Source organism: Pristiophorus japonicus, chromosome 5 (assembly GCF_044704955.1).
Source record: "Pristiophorus japonicus isolate sPriJap1 chromosome 5, sPriJap1.hap1, whole genome shotgun sequence".
Taxonomy (NCBI): Eukaryota; Metazoa; Chordata; class Chondrichthyes; family Pristiophoridae; genus Pristiophorus; species Pristiophorus japonicus.
The window spans coordinates 71,712,036-71,731,908 of record NC_091981.1 but is presented as its reverse complement, the minus strand read 5'-3'; the positions used below and the strand labels follow the sequence as shown (position 1 = coordinate 71,731,908).

At 46.0% G+C, this 19,873-nt stretch overlaps 1 protein-coding gene across 2 annotated transcripts in view; it reads right to left on the bottom strand.

Moving 5' to 3' along the window:
- LOC139263827 (synaptonemal complex protein 2-like) overlaps positions 1-19,873 on the bottom strand; it is a 288,907-nt gene that overhangs the window by 33,766 nt on the left and 235,268 nt on the right. For both annotated transcript variants that reach the window (XM_070879880.1, XM_070879881.1), the window contains exon 12: positions 16,160-16,254. In XM_070879880.1, the coding sequence (XP_070735981.1) occupies positions 16,160-16,254 (95 nt within the window). The remainder of the gene's footprint in view (positions 1-16,159; positions 16,255-19,873) is intronic.

Here is a 19,873-nt window from a genome sequence, read left to right as displayed (position 1 = left end):
ATTGGCGAATGATACTTAAGGGGTTGACTGTGGATGGGCAATGGCAGACATTTAGAGACCGCATGGATGAATTACAACAATTGTACATTCCTGTCTGGCGTAAAAATAAAAAAGGGAAGGTGGCTCAACCGTGGCTATCTAGGGAAATCAGGGATAGTATTAAAGCCAAGGAAGTGGCATACAAATTAGCCAGAAATAGCAGCGAACCCAGGGACTGGGAGAAATTTAGAACTCAGCAGAGGAGGACAAAGGGTTTGATTAGGGCAGGGAAAATGGAGTACGAGAAGAAGCTTGCAGGGAACATTAAGGCGGATTACAAAAGTTTCTATAGGTATGTAAAGAGAAAAAGGTTAGTAAATACAAACGGAGGTCCCCTGCAGTCAGAATCAGGGGAAGTCATAACGGGGAACAAAGAAATGGCAGACCAATTGAACAAGTACTTTGGTTCGGTATTCACTAAGGAGGACACAAACAACCTTCCGGATATAAAAGGGGTCAGAGGGTCTAGTAAGGAGGAGGAACTGAGGGAAATCTTTATTAGTTGGGAAATTGTGTTGGGGAAATTGATGGGATTGAAGGCCGATAAATCCCCAGGACCTGATGGACTGCATCCCAGAGTACTTAAGGAGGTGGCCTTGGAAATAGCGGATGCATTGGCAGTCATTTTCCAACATTCCATTGACTCTGGATCACTTCCTATCGAGTGGAGGGTAGACAATGTAACCCCACTTTTTAAAAAAGGAGGGAGAGAGAAAACAGGGAATTATAGACTGGTCAGCCTGACCTCAGTAGTGGGTAAAATTATGGAATCAATTGTTAAAGATGTCATAGCAGCGCATTTGGAAAATGGTGACATGATAGGTGCAAGTCATCATGGATTTGTGAAAGGGAAATCATGCTTGACAAATCTTCTGGAATTTTTTGAGGATGTTTCCAGTAAAGTGGACAAAGGAGAACCAGTTGATGTGGTATATTTGGACTTTCAGAAGGCTTTCGACAAGGTCCCACAAAAGAGATTAATGTGCAAAGTTAAAGCACATGGGATTGGGGGTAGTGTGCTGACGTGGATTGAGAACTCGTTGTCAGACAGGAAGCAAAGAGGAGTAGTAAATGGGTACTTTTCAGAATGGCAGGCAGTGACTAGTGGGGTACCGCAAGGTTCTGTGCTGGGGCCCCAGCTGTTTACATTGTACATTAATGATTTAGACGAGGGGATTAAATGTAGTATCTCCAAATTTGCGGATGACACTAAGTTGGGTGGCAGTGTGAGCTGCGAGGAGGATGCTATGAGGCTGCAGAGTGACTTGGATAGGTTAGGTGAGTGGGCAAATGAATGGCAGATGAAGTATAATGTGGATAAATGTGGGGTTATCCACTTTGGTGGTAAAAACAGAGAGACAGACTATTATCTGAATGGTGACAGATTAGGAAAAGGGAAGGTGCAACGAGACCTGGGTGTCATGGTACATCAGTCATTGAAGGTTGGCATGCAGGTACAGCAGGCGGTTAAGAAAGCAAATGGCATGTTGGCCTTCATAGCGAGGGGATTTGAGTACAGGGGCAGGGAGGTGTTGCTACAGTTGTACAGGGCCTTGGTGAGGCCACACCTGGAATATTGTGTACAGTTTTGGTCTCCTAACTTGAGGAAGGACATTCTTGCTATTGAGGGAGTGCAGCGAAGATTCACCAGACTGATTCCCAGGATGGCGGGACTGACCTATCAAGAAAGACTGGATCAACTGGGCTTGTATTCACTGGAGTTCAGAAGAATGAGAGGGGACCTCATAGAAACGTTTAAAATTCTGACGGGTTTAGACAGGTTAGATGCAGGAAGAATGTTCCCAATGTTGGGGAAGTCCAGAACCAGGGGTCACAATCTAAGGATAAGGGGTAAGCCATTTAGGACCGAGATGAGGAGAAACTTCTTCACCCAGAGAGTGGTGAACCTGTGGAATTCTCTACCACAGAAAGTAATGGAGGCCAATTCACTAAATATATTCAAAAGGGAGTTCGATGAAGTCCTTACTACTCGGGGGATCAAGGGGTATGGCGAGAAAGCAGGAAGGGGGTACTGAAGTTTCATGTTCGGCCATGAACTCATTGAATGGCGGTGCAGGCTAGAAGGGCTGAATGGCCTGCTCCTGCACCTATTTTCTATGTTTCTATGTCTATGTTTCTATGATTCTAAAATGACAAAGAGTGTTTAAAAAAAACAAGCCTGAAGGCTGTGTCTCAATGCGAGGAGCATTCGTAATAAGGTGGATGAATTAACAGCACAGATAGCTGTTAACGGATTTGACGTAATTGGGATTACGGAGAAATGGCTCCAGCATTTTCCCCACTACCGACATCAGGCTAACCAGTCTATAATTCCCTGATTTCGCTCCCGCCTTTTTTAAAAAGTGGAGTTACATTATCTACCCTCCAATCCATAGGAACTGATCCAGAGTTCATGCAATGTTTGAAAATTATGACCAATGCATCTACTATTTCTCGGGTCACTTCCTTAAGTACTGTGGAATGCAGACTATCAGGCCCTGGAGATTTATCGGCCTTCAATCCCATCAATTTCCCCAACACGATTTCCTGACTAATACGGATTTCTCTCAGTTCCTCCTAGACCCTCTGTCCTCTAGTATTTTTGGGAGGTTATTTGTGTCTTCTTTGGTTCTGTCTTCACTAAAGTATTTGTTCAAGTGGTCTGCCATTTCCTTGTTCCCCATTATTAATTCACTTGATTCTGACTGCAGGGGACCTACATTACTCTTCACTAATCTTTTTCTCTTCACATATCTATAGAAGCTTTTGCAGTCAGTTTTTATGTTCCCTGTAAGCTTACTCCCATACTCTATTTTCCCCCTCTTAATTAAATCCTTAGTCCTCCTCTACTGAATTCTAAATTTCTCCCAGTCCTCAGGTTTGCTGCTTTTTCTGGCCAATTTATATGCCTATTCCTTGGATTTAACACTATCCCTAATTTCCCTTGTTAGCCGTGGTTGAGCCACCTTCCCCGTTTTACTTTTACACCAGACAGGATTGTACAACTGCTATAGTTCATCAATGTGATTTTTAAATGTCTGCCATTGCCTTTCTACCGTCAACCCTTTAAGAAGAATTCGCCAGTCTATCCTAGCCAATTCACGTCTCATAACATCAAAGTTACCTTTCTTTAAGTTCGGGACCCCAGTCTCTGAATTCGTGTGTCACTCTCCACCTTAATGAAGAATTCTACCATATTATGGTCACTCTTCCCCAAGGGGCCTCGCACGACCAGATTGCTAATTAATCCTCTCTCATGACACAAGACCCAGTCTAGGATGGCCTGCTCTCTAATTGGTTCCTCAACATATTGGTCCTGAAAACCATCCCTTATATACTCCAGGAAATCCTCCTCCACACTATTGCTACCAGTTTGGTTAGCCCAATCTATATGTAGATTAAAGTCACCCATGATAACTGCTGTACATTTATTGCAAGCATCCCTAATTTCCTGTTTGATGCCATCCCCAACCTCACTACTACTGTTTGGTGGTCTGTACACAACTCCCACTAACATTTTCTGCCCTTCGGTGTTTCGCAGCTCTACCCATATAGATTCCACATCATCCAAGCTAATGTCCTTCCTTACTATTGCGTTAATCTCCCTTTAACCAGTAACGTTACCCCTCCTCCTTTTCCTTTCTGTCTATCCTTCCTGACTATTGAATACCCCTGGATGTTGAGTTCCCAGCCTTGGTCACCCTGGAGCCATGTCTCAGTAATCCCAATTACATCATATCCATTAACAACTATCTGCGCAGTCAGTTCATCCACCTTATTATGAATACTCCTCGCATTGAGACTCAGAGCCTTCAGGCTTGTTTTTTTTAAGCACTTTGTCCTTTTAGAATTATATTGAAATGTGGACCTTTTTGATTTTTGACCTTGATTTCTCTGCCCTCCACTCTTACTTTTCTCTTTCCTACCTTTTGCTTCTGCCCCCTTTTTGCTTCCATCTGCATCCCTGCATAGATTCCCATCCCCCTGCTATATTAGTTTAAACCCTCCCCAACAGCACGAGCACGAGTGATACGCACATAATAAAGGATGAAACTGAATACTGTGAGCAATGAGTGAGTGTGATCTTAGCTCCTTTAATAAGACTCGAGAGTGCAGGTACCTCGTGGTGGTCTGCTTATATACCGTGCTCCCAAGTGATGCTGGGATCCCTTGGGACACCAACAGCTAGGCCCTCTAGTGATGGTGTGATGCAGGTTACCAAGGGTTAAATACATAACATCACTCCCTCGTAAAGTTAGTAGTACACTTATTTACAGGGGGAGACGATCTGGGGCTTTTCGTTCCCTTGTCGATCATCTCGGTACAAATGCGGGTGTGGGTGAGTTGGTTAGTTCTTCACTGGGCTGTTGGGCAGCCGGCCTTGCCGGGCTGCTGGGGATGGTGAGTTCGACTTCGTGGTCGGTTGCCACTTGTGTGTGTGTGTTGGAGGGTCAAAGTTGGTGGTGTCTTCTTTGGGTTGATGAACCGCAATTTGATTTGGTCCAAATGTTTTCTGCACGTTAGTCCATTGGCCAATTTGACCTGAAACACCCTACTCCCTTTTTTGGCTATGACTGTGCCAGCAAGCCATTTGGGACCATGTCCATAAGTGAGTACAAACACAGGATCATTGATCTCAATATCACGTGACAAATTTGCGTGGTCATGGTACATACTTTGTTGATGCCGTCTGCCTTCCACATGATCATAGAGATCAGGGTGGACAAGAGAGCCTTGCTTTGAGTGCCCTTTTAATGAGCAGCTCGGCTGGGGGAACCCCGGTGAACGAGTGGGGTCTGGTGATGTAGCTGAGCAGCACTCGGGAGAGCCGGGTCTGCAGGGAGTCTTTCAACACGCGTTTCAAGCTTTGCTTGATGGTCTGAACTGCCTGACCATTGGATGTGGGCTTGAACAGGGCAGATGTGATATGCATGATCCTAATGCGGGTCATGAATTCTTTGAATTCGTCACTGGTGAAACACAGGCCATTGTTGCTGACTAGGACATCAGGCAGGCCGTGTGTGGCAAACATGGCTCGTAGGCTTTCGATGGTGGCCATGGAAGTGCTTACAGACATTATTACACATTTAATCCATTTTGAGTAAGCATCCACGACAACCAAGAACATTTTGCCTAGGAATGGGCCCGCATAGTCCACGTGGATCCTCGACCACGGTTTGGAGGGCCATGACCACAAACTTAGTGGTGCCTCTCTGGGTGCATTGCTCAGCTGAGTTCCACTGGCGCACGCATGACACATGGGATCTGGCTGTGGCTTTCGTCATTACAATGCCTGGGTGAGTGCTGTGTAGGCCACAAATGAACGTTTCTCTGCCCTTTTTGGACAAAACCATGCGATTACCTCACAACAGACAGTCCGCCTACAAGAACATTTCGTCTTTGTACTGTAGAACGGCTTAATCACCTCCTGCACCTCTGCTGGGATGCTGGATCAGATCCCATGGAGGATAAAGTTTTTTTTAAACCAAAGACAGTAAAGGATCCTGGCTGGTCCAGGTCCTGATCTGGCGGGCCGTAACGGGGGACTTTTCGTTTTCGAATGCATCCATTACCATGAGCAAGTCTGCAGGCTGTGCCATTTCCACCCCGGTGGTGGGCAATGGTAGCCGACAGAGCGTCAGCGCAGTTCTCTGTGCCTGGCCTGTGGCAGATTACATAGTTGTATGCCGGCAGCATGAGCGCCCATCTTTGGATGCGGACAGAGGCATTGGTGTTAATCCCTTTGCTCTCCGAGAATAGCGATATGAGCGACTTGTGGTCAGATTCAAGCTCAAACTTGAGGCCAAACAAGTACTGGTGCATTTTTTCACCCCGGAAACACATGCCAGAGCCTCTTTTTCAATCATGCTGTAGGCCCTTTCGGCTTTGGACAGACTCCTGGATGCATAAGCGACCAGTTGCAAAAACCACGATTCGTTAGCCTGTTGTAACACACACCCAACCCTGTATGACGATGCATCGCAAGCTAGCACTAATCGTTTACATGGCTTGTACAGGACAAGCAGATTGTTTGAACACAACAGATTTCTGGCTTTCTCAAAGGCAGCCTCTTGTGATTTCCCCCATATCCAGACATCTCCCTTGCGCAGTAGCACATGTAGGGGTTCTAGCAAGGTGCTTAACCCCAGTAGGAAATTATCTAAATAGTTGAGGAGTCCCAGGAACGACCACAGCTCCATCAAGTTCTGTGGTTTCGGCACGTTCTTGATAGCCTCCGTCTTGGTGTCGGTGGGTCTGATGCCATCTGCCGTGATTCTTCTTCCCAAGAACTCTACCTCCAGCACCAGAAAAACACACTTCGAGCGTTTCAACCCGAGTCCCACGCGATCCAACCGACTAAGAACCTCTTCCAGGTTCATCAAGTGCTCAATGGTGTCCCGACCTATAAGTAGTACGTCATCCTGGAAAATCACGGTGCGAGGGATCGACCTTTAGCAGAATCTCCATGTTCCGTTGGAAGATTGCCGCGGCCAACCGAATCCAGAGCAGGCATCGGTTATACATGAACAGACCTTTGTGCATGTTGATGCAGGTGAGGTCTTTAGAAGATTCCTCCAGCTCCTGCGTCATGTAGGCCGAGGTCAAGTCCAACTTGGTGAACGTCTTCCCTCCAGCCAGAGTCACAAATAGGTCGTCTGCCTTGGGTAGCGGGTAATGGTCCTGTAGCAAAAAACGGTTAATCGTTACTTTATAACCCCACAAATTCTGACCGTGCCATCACCTTTAAGTACCGGGACGATCGGACTAGTCCACTCGTTGATGCCTTCTCGCTGCAGCCTGTCCAGCTCAATTTCCACTTACTCATGCATCATTTACAGTACCGCCCGTGTCTTGTGGTGGATGGGTCGTGTACCGGGAACCAAATAGATCTGTACTTTCGCCCCCGAGAAGCTTCCAATGCCTGGCTTGAACAACGATGAAAATCTGCTCAGAACCCAGGCCCATCAGGCATCGTCGACGGACAAAAGTGCTTGGATGTCGTCCCAGTTCCAGCAGACTTTTCCCAGCCAGCTTCTGCCAAACAGTGTGGGGCCATCCCCTGGCACAATCCACAGTAGGAGTTCGTGCACTGCTCCATCATAGGAGACTTTGACTTCTGCATTGCCAATTACAGGGATTAGTTCTTTGGTGTACGTTCTTAGCTTGATGTGAATGGGGTTGAGCTTGGGCCTGTGGGCTTGTTGCACCACAGCCTGTCGAAGGCCTTTTTGCTCATTATGGACTGACTCGCACCTGTGTCCAGTTCCATGGATACTGGAATCCCATTCAGTTCAACTTTCAACATTATTGGTGGACATTTCGTGGTGAAGGTGTGTACCCTTGTACACTTCTGCCTCCTCGGTTCGAGTCTCCAATTCAGCCTGAGCCACAATGGATCGGTCTTTCTCTGCAACGTTGTGGTTTGCAGCTCGCCTGCACACTCGCTGGAGGTGTCCCATTGTTCTGCAGCCGTTGCACGCATAGTGCTTGAAGTGGCCTTGATGGGCCCGATAATCACCTCCACAACTCCAACAGGGTGTTAACTGCCTCGCATTAATGATTGATGGTGGACTCTGGGTCATCTGAGATCGTGCAGCAGCCAGCGTGGACGTTCAGCCATGTATATTCCTGCTTGAAAACTTTATGCAAAGTACTGGCCAAAACCGCTACGCTGCAAAATTTGTTTGTTGTTGTCGCTAGTGGACATAAATGCCTGGGCTATCATTATGGCTTTGCTCAAATTCGGAGTTTCAACAGTTAATAGTTTGCGAAGGATTACCTCATGGCCAATGCCAAGCACAAAAAAGTCTCAGCATTTGTTCTGGGAATCCATCAAATTCGCAATGTCCTGCGAGCGCCTTAGTTCGGCGATGTAGCTCGTCACTTCCTGGCCCTCCGACCGTTGACATGTCTAGCACCGATACCTCGCCATCAAAACGCTTTCTTTAGGATTTAGGTGCTCCTGAACCAGCATACACAATTCTTCAGAGGATTTAGTTGTTGGTTTTACCGGAGCTAGAAAATTCTTCATGAGGCCATAGATGGTTGCGCCATAAACGGTAAGGAGGATCGCCCTTCATTTGGCAGCGTTCTCATCCTCTTCCAGCTCATTGGCCATGAAGTATTGGTTGGGTCTTTCCACGAAGGCCTCCCAATCATCCCCTTCTGAGAACTTCTCCAGGATACCAACTGTTCTTTGCATTTTCGCTTGGTCATTCGTTATCTCGTCACCAATTGATACGCTCATAATAAAAGGATGAAACTGAGTACTGTGAGCTGGCTGCTCCCTCGACTGCTGCTGGCCTTTAGTAGGCCTCGAGCCTCCTGCTCCCGCTGGCTGCACTCGACTGCTCTACCCTTGAATAATGATGCAACATTTGCAACCCTCCAGTCCTGTATCCAATGAGGATTGAAAGATTGTGACCAATGCCTCGGTTATTTCTACCGTTGTTTCTTTCAGCAATTTAGGATGTATTCGATCTTGACCAGGCGACTTACCAACTTCCAGTAATGTTAATCTTTTTAGTATATCTCATCTATTACTATCGTGCCATAACTTCTTTCTCCTTTTTTAGCGTAACTTTCACATCATCCACTTCCTTTGTGAAAACAGATGGAAAGTTCTCATTTAATACTTTAGCCATGTCCTCTGCCTATACCTGAAGATTTCCCTTTGGGTCTTTAATATGTTTCAATTTAATGTTTCTTGCTAATCTTTTCTCATAACCTCTTTGCATTCCACTTTTTTCAATTCCCTCCTGTACTTTCCATAATCTTCCTGGTTATTAACTTGTTATGTATTAATGCTTGGGGGTCACCAGACACCAGAGGGCCCCGCGGTTGAAGGTCATCGGGTTGTATGCATGTGGCATGTGTTCTTGGTCACCTGTATATAAGCTGGGTGTCTGTTACGCAGGCACTCTCTGGCTGGAATAAAGATGGGTCAGGTTGCACCCAAGTGAGTTTACAGTAACCAGACTCTCGAGTCATTACATAACTGATTCTTGTTTCTGACATGTCATTTTTTCTATTTTATATAACTTTTATTTCCTTTGTCATCCAGGGCAAATTAACTTTGGATGCTTTACCTTTTCCCTTCAAAGGAATATGCCTCGGTTTCACCTGAACTACCCCTTCCCTGAATACCTTCCCTTGCTTGGTTACTGTTTTATCCTGCCTTTTCCAATATTACCCTTTGTAAAATCACTCAAATTTGCTCTTCCCCAGTTGAGCATTTTTGCCTTCAATATTTTCTGGTCTCTTTCGATAATTATTTCAAAAACAAATTATGTTGTGGGCACTATTAGCTGGATGAACTCCTACTGTAACACACTTCATTTGCCCTACTTCATTTCCCAGAACCAGATCCAACACTGTCTTCTTCCTTGTTGGACTGGAGATTATTGATCGAACAAGTTCTCCTGTACACATCAGAAATGCTTTGCCTTCCCTACTTTTAGCACTATGTTTTTCCCAGTCTATATTATCGTAATTAAACTTTCCAATATTAATACTCTATTTTTATGATGAAATTTTCCAGCAAATTTGTGCATCTATCTCCTTCTCATAACATAACAAATAGGAGCAGGAGTAGGCCATACAGCCCCTCGAGCCTGCTCCACCATTCAATATCATGGCTGATCATCGACCTCAACACTTTACTGCCCAATCTTCATATCTCTTGATTCCTCGAGACACCAAAAATTTATCTATCTCAGCCTTGAATATATTCAGAGACTCAGCATCCACAGCCCTCTGGGGCACAGAATTCAAAAGATTCATAACCCTTTGAGTGAAGAAATTCCTCATTTGTGTTTTAAATGGCCTACCCCTTATCCCGAGACTATGCCCCCTAGTTCTAGAGATTCCAGCCAGGGGAAACAACCTCTCAGCATCTACCCTGTCAATCCCCTTCAGAATCTTGTATGTTTCAATGAGATCATCCCTCAGTCTTCTAAACACCAGCGAGTATATGCCTATTCTATACAATTTATTTTAAGACAGCCCTCTCATCCCAAGAATCAATCTCGTGAACCTCCGTTGCACCACCTCCAAGGCAAGTATATCCTCCTTAGATAAGGAAACCAAAACTGTGCACAGTACTCCAGGTTTGGTCTCACCAAAGCCCTGCACAATTGTAGCAAGACTTCCTTGCTCTTATGCTCCAACCCCCTTGCAATAAAGGACAACATACCATTTGCCTTCCTTATTGCTCGCTGTACCTGCATGCTAGCTTGCTGCGTTTCTTGACAAGGACATCCAAATCTCTCTGAACACCAACATTTAAAAGTTTCTCACCACTTAAAAAATATTGTTTCAAAAAACTAATAAATTTGTCAAACACAATTTCCCTTTCATAAAACCATAAAACTCTGCCTAATCATGTTATGATTTTCTAAGTGCCCCGATACCACTTCCTTAACAATTGATTCCAGCATTTACCCGATGACTGATGTCAGGCTAACTGGCCTGTAATTCCCTGCTTTCTCTCTTCCTCCTTTCTTGAATAGTGGTGTTACATTTGCTACCTTCCAATCCGCTGGGTCCATTCTAGAATCTCATTGTTTGGAGATCTATAAAAACTTCCAACAATGTAACAGTTCCTCCTCTGCTCAACTCAAGTCAAATATTTAGTCCTCGAACCATTTAGCATATCCTTTCTATTTAGAACTGGATCTTCAAATCAATACTGCCACACCCCCTACTCTTTTTCCTTCTCTATCAGTCCAGAATACCTGGTAACCAGGAATATTAAGAACCCATTCCTGGCCATTAAAACATAGGAACAGGAGGCCATTTAGCCCCTGAAATCTGTTTCGCCATTCAAGTGGATTATGGCTGATCTGTGACCTAACACCATATACCTGCCTTTGCCCCATATCGCTTAATAATTTTGGTTAACAAAAATCTATCAATCTCAGCTGTAAAATTAACAGTTGTCCCAGCATCAATTGCCATTTGTTATAAAGTTCCACCCTTTGCATGTTGAAGTGTTTCCTAATTTTTTGCCTATCCCCCCTAGTCCTAGAATCGCCAACAAGCAGAAATAGTTTCTCTCTATCTACCCTATGACATGGATTAAATCAAGGACAGTCAGCATGGATTTGTTAAAAGAGGTCGTGTCTGACTTGATTGAATTTTTCAAGGCAGTAACCAGGATGGTCGATGAGGGCAGTATGATTTAGTGTACATGGATTTTAGCAAAGCTTTTGATAAGGTCCCACATGGCAGACTGGTCACAAAAGTAAAAGTCCATGGTGTCCAGTGTAAAGTGGCAAGTTGGTTTCAAAATTGGCTCAGAGACAGAAAGCATAGGGTAATGGTTGATGGGTGTCTTTGTGACTGGAAGGCTGTATCCAGTGGGGTTCCGCAGGACTCAGTGCTGGGTCCCTTGCATTTTGTGGTAAATATTGATGACTTGGGCTTGAATGTTGAGGGTATGATTAAGAAGTTTGCAGAGGACACTAAAGTAGGCTGGATAGCTCTTGGTCGGCAATCACGGACAGAATAGGCCGAAATGGCCTCCTGCCATGCTGTAAATTTCTATGATTCTATCGTACAAACAATTTAATTCCTCCTTCGTCACTTTTTCCATTTTCCTCAATCTGATCCCTGCAATTATTAGGTTATTTCTATCTCTCTCTCTATCCTTGAACCCATTTCTGCTCCTTTCTGCTATTTTCTAGTTCACCTCCCCCTGCCAAATTAGTTTAAACTCTCCCCAACAGTACTAGTTAAGCTCTCAGCGAGAACATTGGTCCCGGCTTTGTTCATGTGCAACCCGTCCATCTTGTACAGGTGCTCCTTCCCCAGAATCGGTCCCAATAGCTCAATAATCTGAAACCCTTCCTCCTGCAGCACTTCTCCAGTTGAGATAGTTTAGTTTTTCTAAATTACCATTAAGTTCAATCAAAAACCATTTAAGCTTTCAAACAACAAACAAAAACAATCCGAATGTTCTATTTAGTACATCATTTTCTGAATTTAATGACTAAAGCAACTGCACAGGCAAAAATACAGGAAAACATGCATTTTGGAACATCCTCTTTGATGATTAAACTTAAACACGACAAAGCACATTTTACTTAACTGAGTAAATTAAAACTAATAGGTTTTTTCTTTATTCGTTCCGGGTTGGGGGCGTCGTTGGCAAGGCCAGCATTTATTGGCCATCCCCATTTGCCCTTGAGCAGGTGGTGGTGAGCTGCCGCCTTGAACCGCTGCAGTCCTTGAAGGAACTCCTACAGTGTTGTTCGGGAGGGAGTTCCAGAATTTTGACCCTGATCCAAGTCAGGATGGTATGTAACTTGAAGGGGAACTTGCAGGTGATGGTACTCCCATGTACCTGCTGCCTTTGTCCTGCAAGGTGGAAGTCGTCATGGGTTCGGGAGGTGCTGCAAAAAAGCCTTGGCAATTTGCTGCAGTGCATCGTGTAGATGGTACACACTGCCGCCAAGGTGCGCCGATGGTGGAGAGTGTGAATTTTGAAGTGGTGGATCGGGTGTCAGTCAAGTGGCTGCTTTTGTCCTGAGTGGTGTTGAGCAAGTGGAGAGTATTTCATCACACTCCGGACTTGTACTTTGTAGATGGTGGAAAGGTTTTGCGGAGTCAGATGAGACATGACACCCCTGCAGAATACCCAGCCTCTGACCTGCTCTTGTTGCCACGGTATTTATGTGCCTGGTCAATGGTGACCCCCAGGATGTTGTTGGTGGGGGATTCGGTGATGGTAATGCTATTGAATATCAAGAGGAGGTGGTTAGACTCTCGCTTGTTGGAGATGGTCATTACCTGACACTTGTGTGATGCGAATGTTACTTGCCACTTACCAGCCCAAGCCTGAATGTCATTCAGGTATTGCTGCATGTGAGCATGGACTGCTTCATTTTCAGAGGAGTTGCGAATGGAACTAAACATTGGAATCATCAGCGAACATCCCCACTTCTAACCTTCTGATAGAGGGAAGGTCATTAATGAAGCAGCTGAAGATGGTTGGGCCGAGAACACTGCCTTGAAGAACTCCTGCAGTGATCTCCTGGGGCTGGTACGATTGACCGCCAACAACCAGAACCATCTTCCTTTATGCTCGGTATGACTCCAGCTAGGAGCGTTTTCCCGATTCCCATTGACTTCAGTTTTACTAGGACTCCTTGATGCCACAGTCAAGTACTGCCTTGATGTCAAGGGCAGTCACTCTCAGCTCACCTCTGGAATTCAGCTCCTTTGTCCATGTTTGGACCAAGGCCGTAATGAGGTCTGGAGCAGAGTGGTTCTGACAGACCCCAAACTGAGCATCGGGGAGCAGGTTGTTGATGAAGAAGTGCCGCTTGATCGGACTGTTGCTGACACCTTCCATCACTTTGCTGATGATCAAGAGTAGAGTGATGGGGCGGTAATTGGCTGGATTGGTTTTGTCCTGCTTTTGTGGACCTGGGCATTTTTCCACATTGTTGGTTAGATGCTAGTGTCGTAACTGTACTGTAACAGTTTGGCTAGAGCCGTGGCTAGTCTTGGGGCACAAGATTTCAGCACGACAGCTAGGATGTTGTCGGGGCTCATAGCCTTTGCTGTTTTCCAGTGTGCTCAGCTGTTTCTTTATACCATGTGGAGTGAATCAAAGTGGCTGAAGACTGGCTTCTGTGATGGTGGGAACCTCAGGAGGAGGCCGATATGGATCATCTACTCGGCACTTCTGGCTCAAAATGGTTGCAAACACTTTAGCCTTGTTTTTTGCACTTGCATGCTGGGCTCCGTCATCATGGAGGAGGGAATATTCATGGAGCCTTCACCTCCCATTAGTTGTTTAACTGTCCACCATTCACAACTGAATGTGGGAGAGCTTTGATCTGATCTACTGATTGTGCGATTGCTTAGCTTTGTTTAAAGCATGCATGTGGTCCTGTGTTGCAGCTTTCCCAGCTTGATACCTCATGTCCTGCTCCTGGCATGCTCTTCTGCACTCCTCATAGGGTTGGTCCCCTGGCTTGATGAAAATGGTAGAGTGAGGGATATGCTGGGCCATGAGGTTACAGATTATGGTGGAATACAATTCTGCTGCTGCTGATGGCTCACAGTGCTTCATAGATGCCTAGTTTTGAGCTGCTAGATCTGTTCTGAATATATCCCATTCAACACGGTGGTAGTGCCACACAATACACTGGAGGGTCTCTTCAGTGTGAAGACAGGACGTCGTCTCCACAATGACTGTGCGGTGATCAATGCTACTAAGGCTATCATGGACAGATGCAACTGCGACAGCTAGATTGGTGAGGATGAATTCAAGTTGATTTTCCCCATGTTGGTTCTCTCACCATCAACTGCAGGCCCAGTCTGGCAACTATGTCCTTCAGGACTTGGCTGGCTCAGTCAGTAGTGGTCCTACCGAGCGACTCTTGTTGATGGACATTGAAGTCCCCCATCCAGAGTACATTCTGTGCCCTTGCTACCCTCAGTGCTTCTTCCAAGTTGTGTTCAACATGGAGGATTACTATGGTGGCAATCAGCAGGAGGTTTCTTTGCCCATGCCTGACCTGAATCCGAGACTTCATTTGGTCTGGAACCAATGCTGAAGACTCCCCAGGGCTACTCCCTCCCGACTGTGTATCATTGTCACTACCCCTGGTGGGTCTGTCCTGCCGGTGGGACAGGACATATCCAGGGATGATGATGGAAGAGTCTGGGACATTGGCTGAAAGATATGATTCTGTGAATATGACTATGTCAGGTTGTTGCTTGACTAGTCTGTGGGACAGCTCTCCCCAATTTTGGCACAAGTACCCAGATGTTAGTGAGGAGGACCTTGTAGGGTCGACTGGGCTGGGTGTACCATTGTCGTGTCTGAAGCTGGTGCTATGGTCGATGCCGGGTGGTCCGTCCAAAATAAGTTTTATTCTTATTGTTTTCTGTAGCGGTTTGTTACATCTGTTTCAGAGGGCAGTTATTAGTCAACCACATTGCGGTGCATCTGGAGTCACATATAGGCCAGACCAGGTAAGGGAAGCAGAATTCCTTCCCTAAAAAGGACATTAGTGAACCAATGGGTTTTTACGACAATCATTGTCACCATTACTGACACTAGCTTTTTACACTCAATTTTTAAAAAAATTATTAAATTCCACAGCTGCCGATATGGGATTTTAACTCACGTCTCTGGATTACTAGTCCTGTAACTTAACCACTTTGTTACCATTAGTATATGGAGAGTCTCTTCAACCATTTCCCCAACCCGCCACCCAGTTGAATCTAAATCACATATACACAACACCTGTTAAGCGTGTTCGAAGACCAGGTCTCAAATCTGCCACCAAGCTCATGGTCTACAGGGCTGTAATAATACCCGCCCTCCCGTATGGCTCAGAGACATGGACCATGTACAGTAGAACCTCACATCGCTGAAGAAATACCACCAACGATGTCGCCGCAAGATCCTGCAAATCCCCTGGGAGGACAGATGCACCAACGTTAGCGTCCTCGACCAGACCAACATCCCCAGCATTGAAGCACTGACCACACTCGAACAGCTCCGCTGGACAGGCCACATTGTTCGCATGCTAGACACGCGAGTCTCAAAGCAAGCACTCCACTCGGAACTCCTTCACGGCAAACGAGCCAAAGGTGGGCAGAAGAAACGTTTCAATGACACCTTCAAAGCCTCCCTGATAAAGTGTGACATCCCCACTGACCTCTGGGAGTCCCTGGCTAAAGACCGCCCTAAGTGGAGAAAGTGCATCTGGAAGGTCACTGAGCACCTAGAGTCTAATCGCCGAGAGCATGCAGAAATCAAGCGGAGGTAGCGGAAAGAGCGTGCGGAAAACCAGTCCCACCCACCCTTTCCCTCAACGACTGTCTGTCCCACCTGCGACAGAGACTGTGCTTCTCGTATTCGATTGTTCAGTCACCTGAGGACTCATTTTTACATTGGAAGCAAGTCTTCCTCGATTCCAAGGGACTGCCTATGATATTGATGATAATGTAATGCAGTTCAATGTGAATAATTTATATTCTTTTCTAATACTCGACAATTATTCTCAGAAAAATATTGAAAAGTATATAAATGTTACTATTCAGTGCCTGGCTGATCGTCATTGACCATTAATAGCCTTATACAAATGGTTCAAACCTGTAGTTGTGAATCTGATTCAATAGTGTAGATATATTTTCTTCAGCAGACTGCAGGGACTGCCTGGTGTATCGTTCCATTCTCCTGTAACAAAACTAAATCAAACATTTAATTAATGGATTCACACTGCCCTTCATTTACCATCACCTATAATCTGGTAATTGCATCCCTTAAATAATTACAATACTTGGTCAACAATGTGCAAGTGCAGAAATTCATAAGATTTATTTGGAAATGTTGCATTTCAACAGATCCCTTTCCCTACATATCATGCACTTAACCCAATAGAATCAGAGTGTTGTACAACACAGGAGGAGGCCATTCACCCCATTATGCCAGCTCGTTGAAAGAGCTTTCCAATTACACCCACCCCCTTGCTAGTTCTCCATAGCCCTGTAATTTTTCACATCCTCAACATATCACCAAATTTTCCAGACTAGGTGGAGGTTTACTCAGGACCACTGCTTTTTTTGATATCTATTAATGACATGGGCTTGGGTATACAGGGCATAGTTTTAAAGTTTGCAGATCATATGAAATTTGGAAATGTAGTAAACAGTGAAGAGGATAGTAATAGACTGGTGAATTAGGCAGACAGATAGCTGATAAAATTTATGCCGAGAAATGTGAAATATTTTGATAGGAAGAATGATTGGAGGCTCTCTCCTGTTGCATTCCTCCTTTCACCTCGTGACTCGGATAATTTACCCTCCAAAATCCCTATCCCAATCTTTCATTACTGTGCAACCTCCATCCCAGGCTTGACACTCTCTTAAGAAAATAAGAAATAGGAGCAGGGTAGCCCGCTCTGCCATTTAATAAGATCATGGCTGATCTGATCATGGACTCGGCTCCACTTCCCTGCCCGCTCCCCATAACGCTTTACTCCCTTATCGCTCAAAAATCTGTTCATCTCCACCATAAATATATTCAATGACCCAGCCTCCACAGCTCTCTGGGGCAGAGAATTCCACAGATTTACAACCCTCAGAAGAAATTTTTCATCTCAGTTTTAAATAGGCGACCCCTTATTCTGAGACTATGCCCCCTAGTTTTAGGTTCCCCTATGAGTGGAAATATCCTCTCTGCATCCACCTTGTCGAGCCCCCTCATTATCTTATATGTTTCGATAAAATCACATCTCATTCTTCTGAACTCCAATGAGTATAGGCCCAAGCTACTCAACCTATCCTCGTAAGTCAACCCCCTCATCTCCGGAATCAACCTAGTGAACCTTCTCTGAACAGCCTCCAATGCAAGTATATCCTTCCTTAAATACGGAGACCAAAACTGTACGCAGTACTCCAGGTGTGACCTCACCAAAACCCTGTACAGTTGTAGCAGGACTTCTCTGCTTTTATACTCTATCCCCCTTCCACTTGCCTTCCTGATTACTTGCTGCACCTGCATACTAACTTTTTATGTTTCATGCACAAGGACCCCCAGGTCCCTCTGTACTGCAGCACTTTGCAATTTTTCTCCATTTAAATTATAATTTGCTTTTCTATTTTTTCTGCCAAAGTGGATAAGCTCACTCATCTTAGATGCACACCTTGACCACAGGGAGGTGAACTTGTGGGAGACACTCCTTACCTGATCACGCAGGTATATAAAAGGGAGGTCCCACGCAGGGTCATCACTTCTGGAGTCCTGTAATAAAGAGTTAAGGTCACTGAGTGGCCTTGTCCCTGGAATGTGCCTCATGTTGTTTCATGCTGTAGAATAAGGACTTTACATTGGCGATGAGAAACGGGAATTCACGACCCACGAGAATGGCCACCGGTAGCACAGAGGAACGGTACTGTGTTGGGGAAGACCGGGACGATTTTGTCGAGAGGCTTCACAGCAAAGCTTCGTTACTAAAGACTGGCTGGGGGATGCAGCAGCCGACAAGCGATGGGCTCATCTCCTGACCAGCTGCGGGCCAAAGACTTATGCACTCATGAAGGACTTACTGGCACCCGAAAAGCCGTTGGACAAAACCTTTGAAGAGCTCAGCAAATTAATCGGGGAGCACTTCAAACCGGCGAGCAGCATACACATGGCTTGACACAGATTCTACACCCACCGACGTCGTGAAGGACAGAGCATACCGGACTTTGTGGCGGACCTCCAGCGTTTGGCCAGCCTCGAAGTTCACAGACGCCTGCAGTGGGGAGATGCTAAGGGACTTCTTTAATCGAGGGTATCGGTCATGCGGGAATTTTTCACAAGTTAATTGAGACCAAGGACTTGACCTTGGAAGCGGCGGCGTTGTTAGCTCAAACTTTCATGGTGGGGGAGGAAGAGATGAAAATGATTTACGCGCGCAATTCTGCCTCTAACGCGGCGATGGATCAGGGAGTCAAGATCATTAATGCTACTCAGAGCCCCGCAGGCAGGCAGGGGCAGTCCGACATTTACCAGGCAGCAATAGATCCCAGAGCAGGACCTCAACAATGACAATAGCATGTTATCACAGTGGACAATGCGGCCCGGGATGGGGCCATTGACACCCACTAATAGGGTACTTAAGAGCAGTCAAAGGGACAGTCAGCGCGGAATTCCTGGCCATAGTCCCTTTGTCCCCAACAATGGAAACTTAACTCATGCTGGAGGTGTGGGGGAAAACACTCAGCCAGATCTTGCAGATTCCAACAGTTTGTCTGCAGAATCTGCAATCTCAGTGGCCATTTAGCTTAAATGTGCAGAAAACCTGCAACCAGACTAATATACGAGGCAGATGGACCAGAAGAGGGTTCCGTGAGGCAGGATGACTTTTGGGGCAAATCGATGGACGCCGAGGTTCAGCGAGTCCATGCAGCGAATATTCACAGTTCATACACCAAAACGCCACCAATGATGATGAGGGTTTTGTTGATCAGTATCCCAGTAACGCATGAAGCTGGACACTGGGGCCAGCCGGACACTGGGGCCAGCCCGTCACTCATGGGCGTCCAGCAATTTGAGAAGCTATGGCCACTCAAAGCCAGTAGACCCAAATTAGAATGTATTGAGACACAATTACGGACTTACACCAAAGAAATCATTCCGGTGCTAGGCAGTGCAACGATGGCGGTCACACACAATGGGTTAGTGAACTGGCTGCCACTCTGGATTGTCCCGGGCAATGGTTCCGCACTGTTGGGGAGGAGCTGGTTAGCCGAGATGAACTGGAAATGGGGAGGGGTGGTGATGATCACGCAATGTCCTCGGTGGAGCGAAGTTCATGCTCACAAGTCCTACAACAATTCGAGTCACTATTCCAACCAGGCATCGGGACTTTCAAGGGCACAAAGACACACATCACCCCGGACGCCAGGCCAGTGCACCACAAAGCCAGAGTGGTGCCGTATGTGGTGCGGGGAAAAAAAAGAGCGCGCAAATTGGACCGGTTGTTGCGAGGGGGCATCAAATCACCTGTTAAATTCAGCAACTGGGCAAGCCCCATCGTTCCCGTTCTAAAAGCGGATGGCTGTGTCAGGATCTGTGGCGACTACAAGGCCACCATCAATCGGGTGTCCCTGCAAGGCCAATACCCGCTCCCGAGAGCGAAGGACTTCTTCGCCACGCTGGCAGGCGGCAAGCTGTTCACCAAGTTGGACCTCACTTCAGCCAGCCTTTATGACCCAGGAACTGGCCGACGAATCCAACTACTGACCACCATCACCACGCACAAGGGACTGTTTGCGTATAACAGGTGCCCGTTTGGCATTCGATCAGCAGCCGCGATTT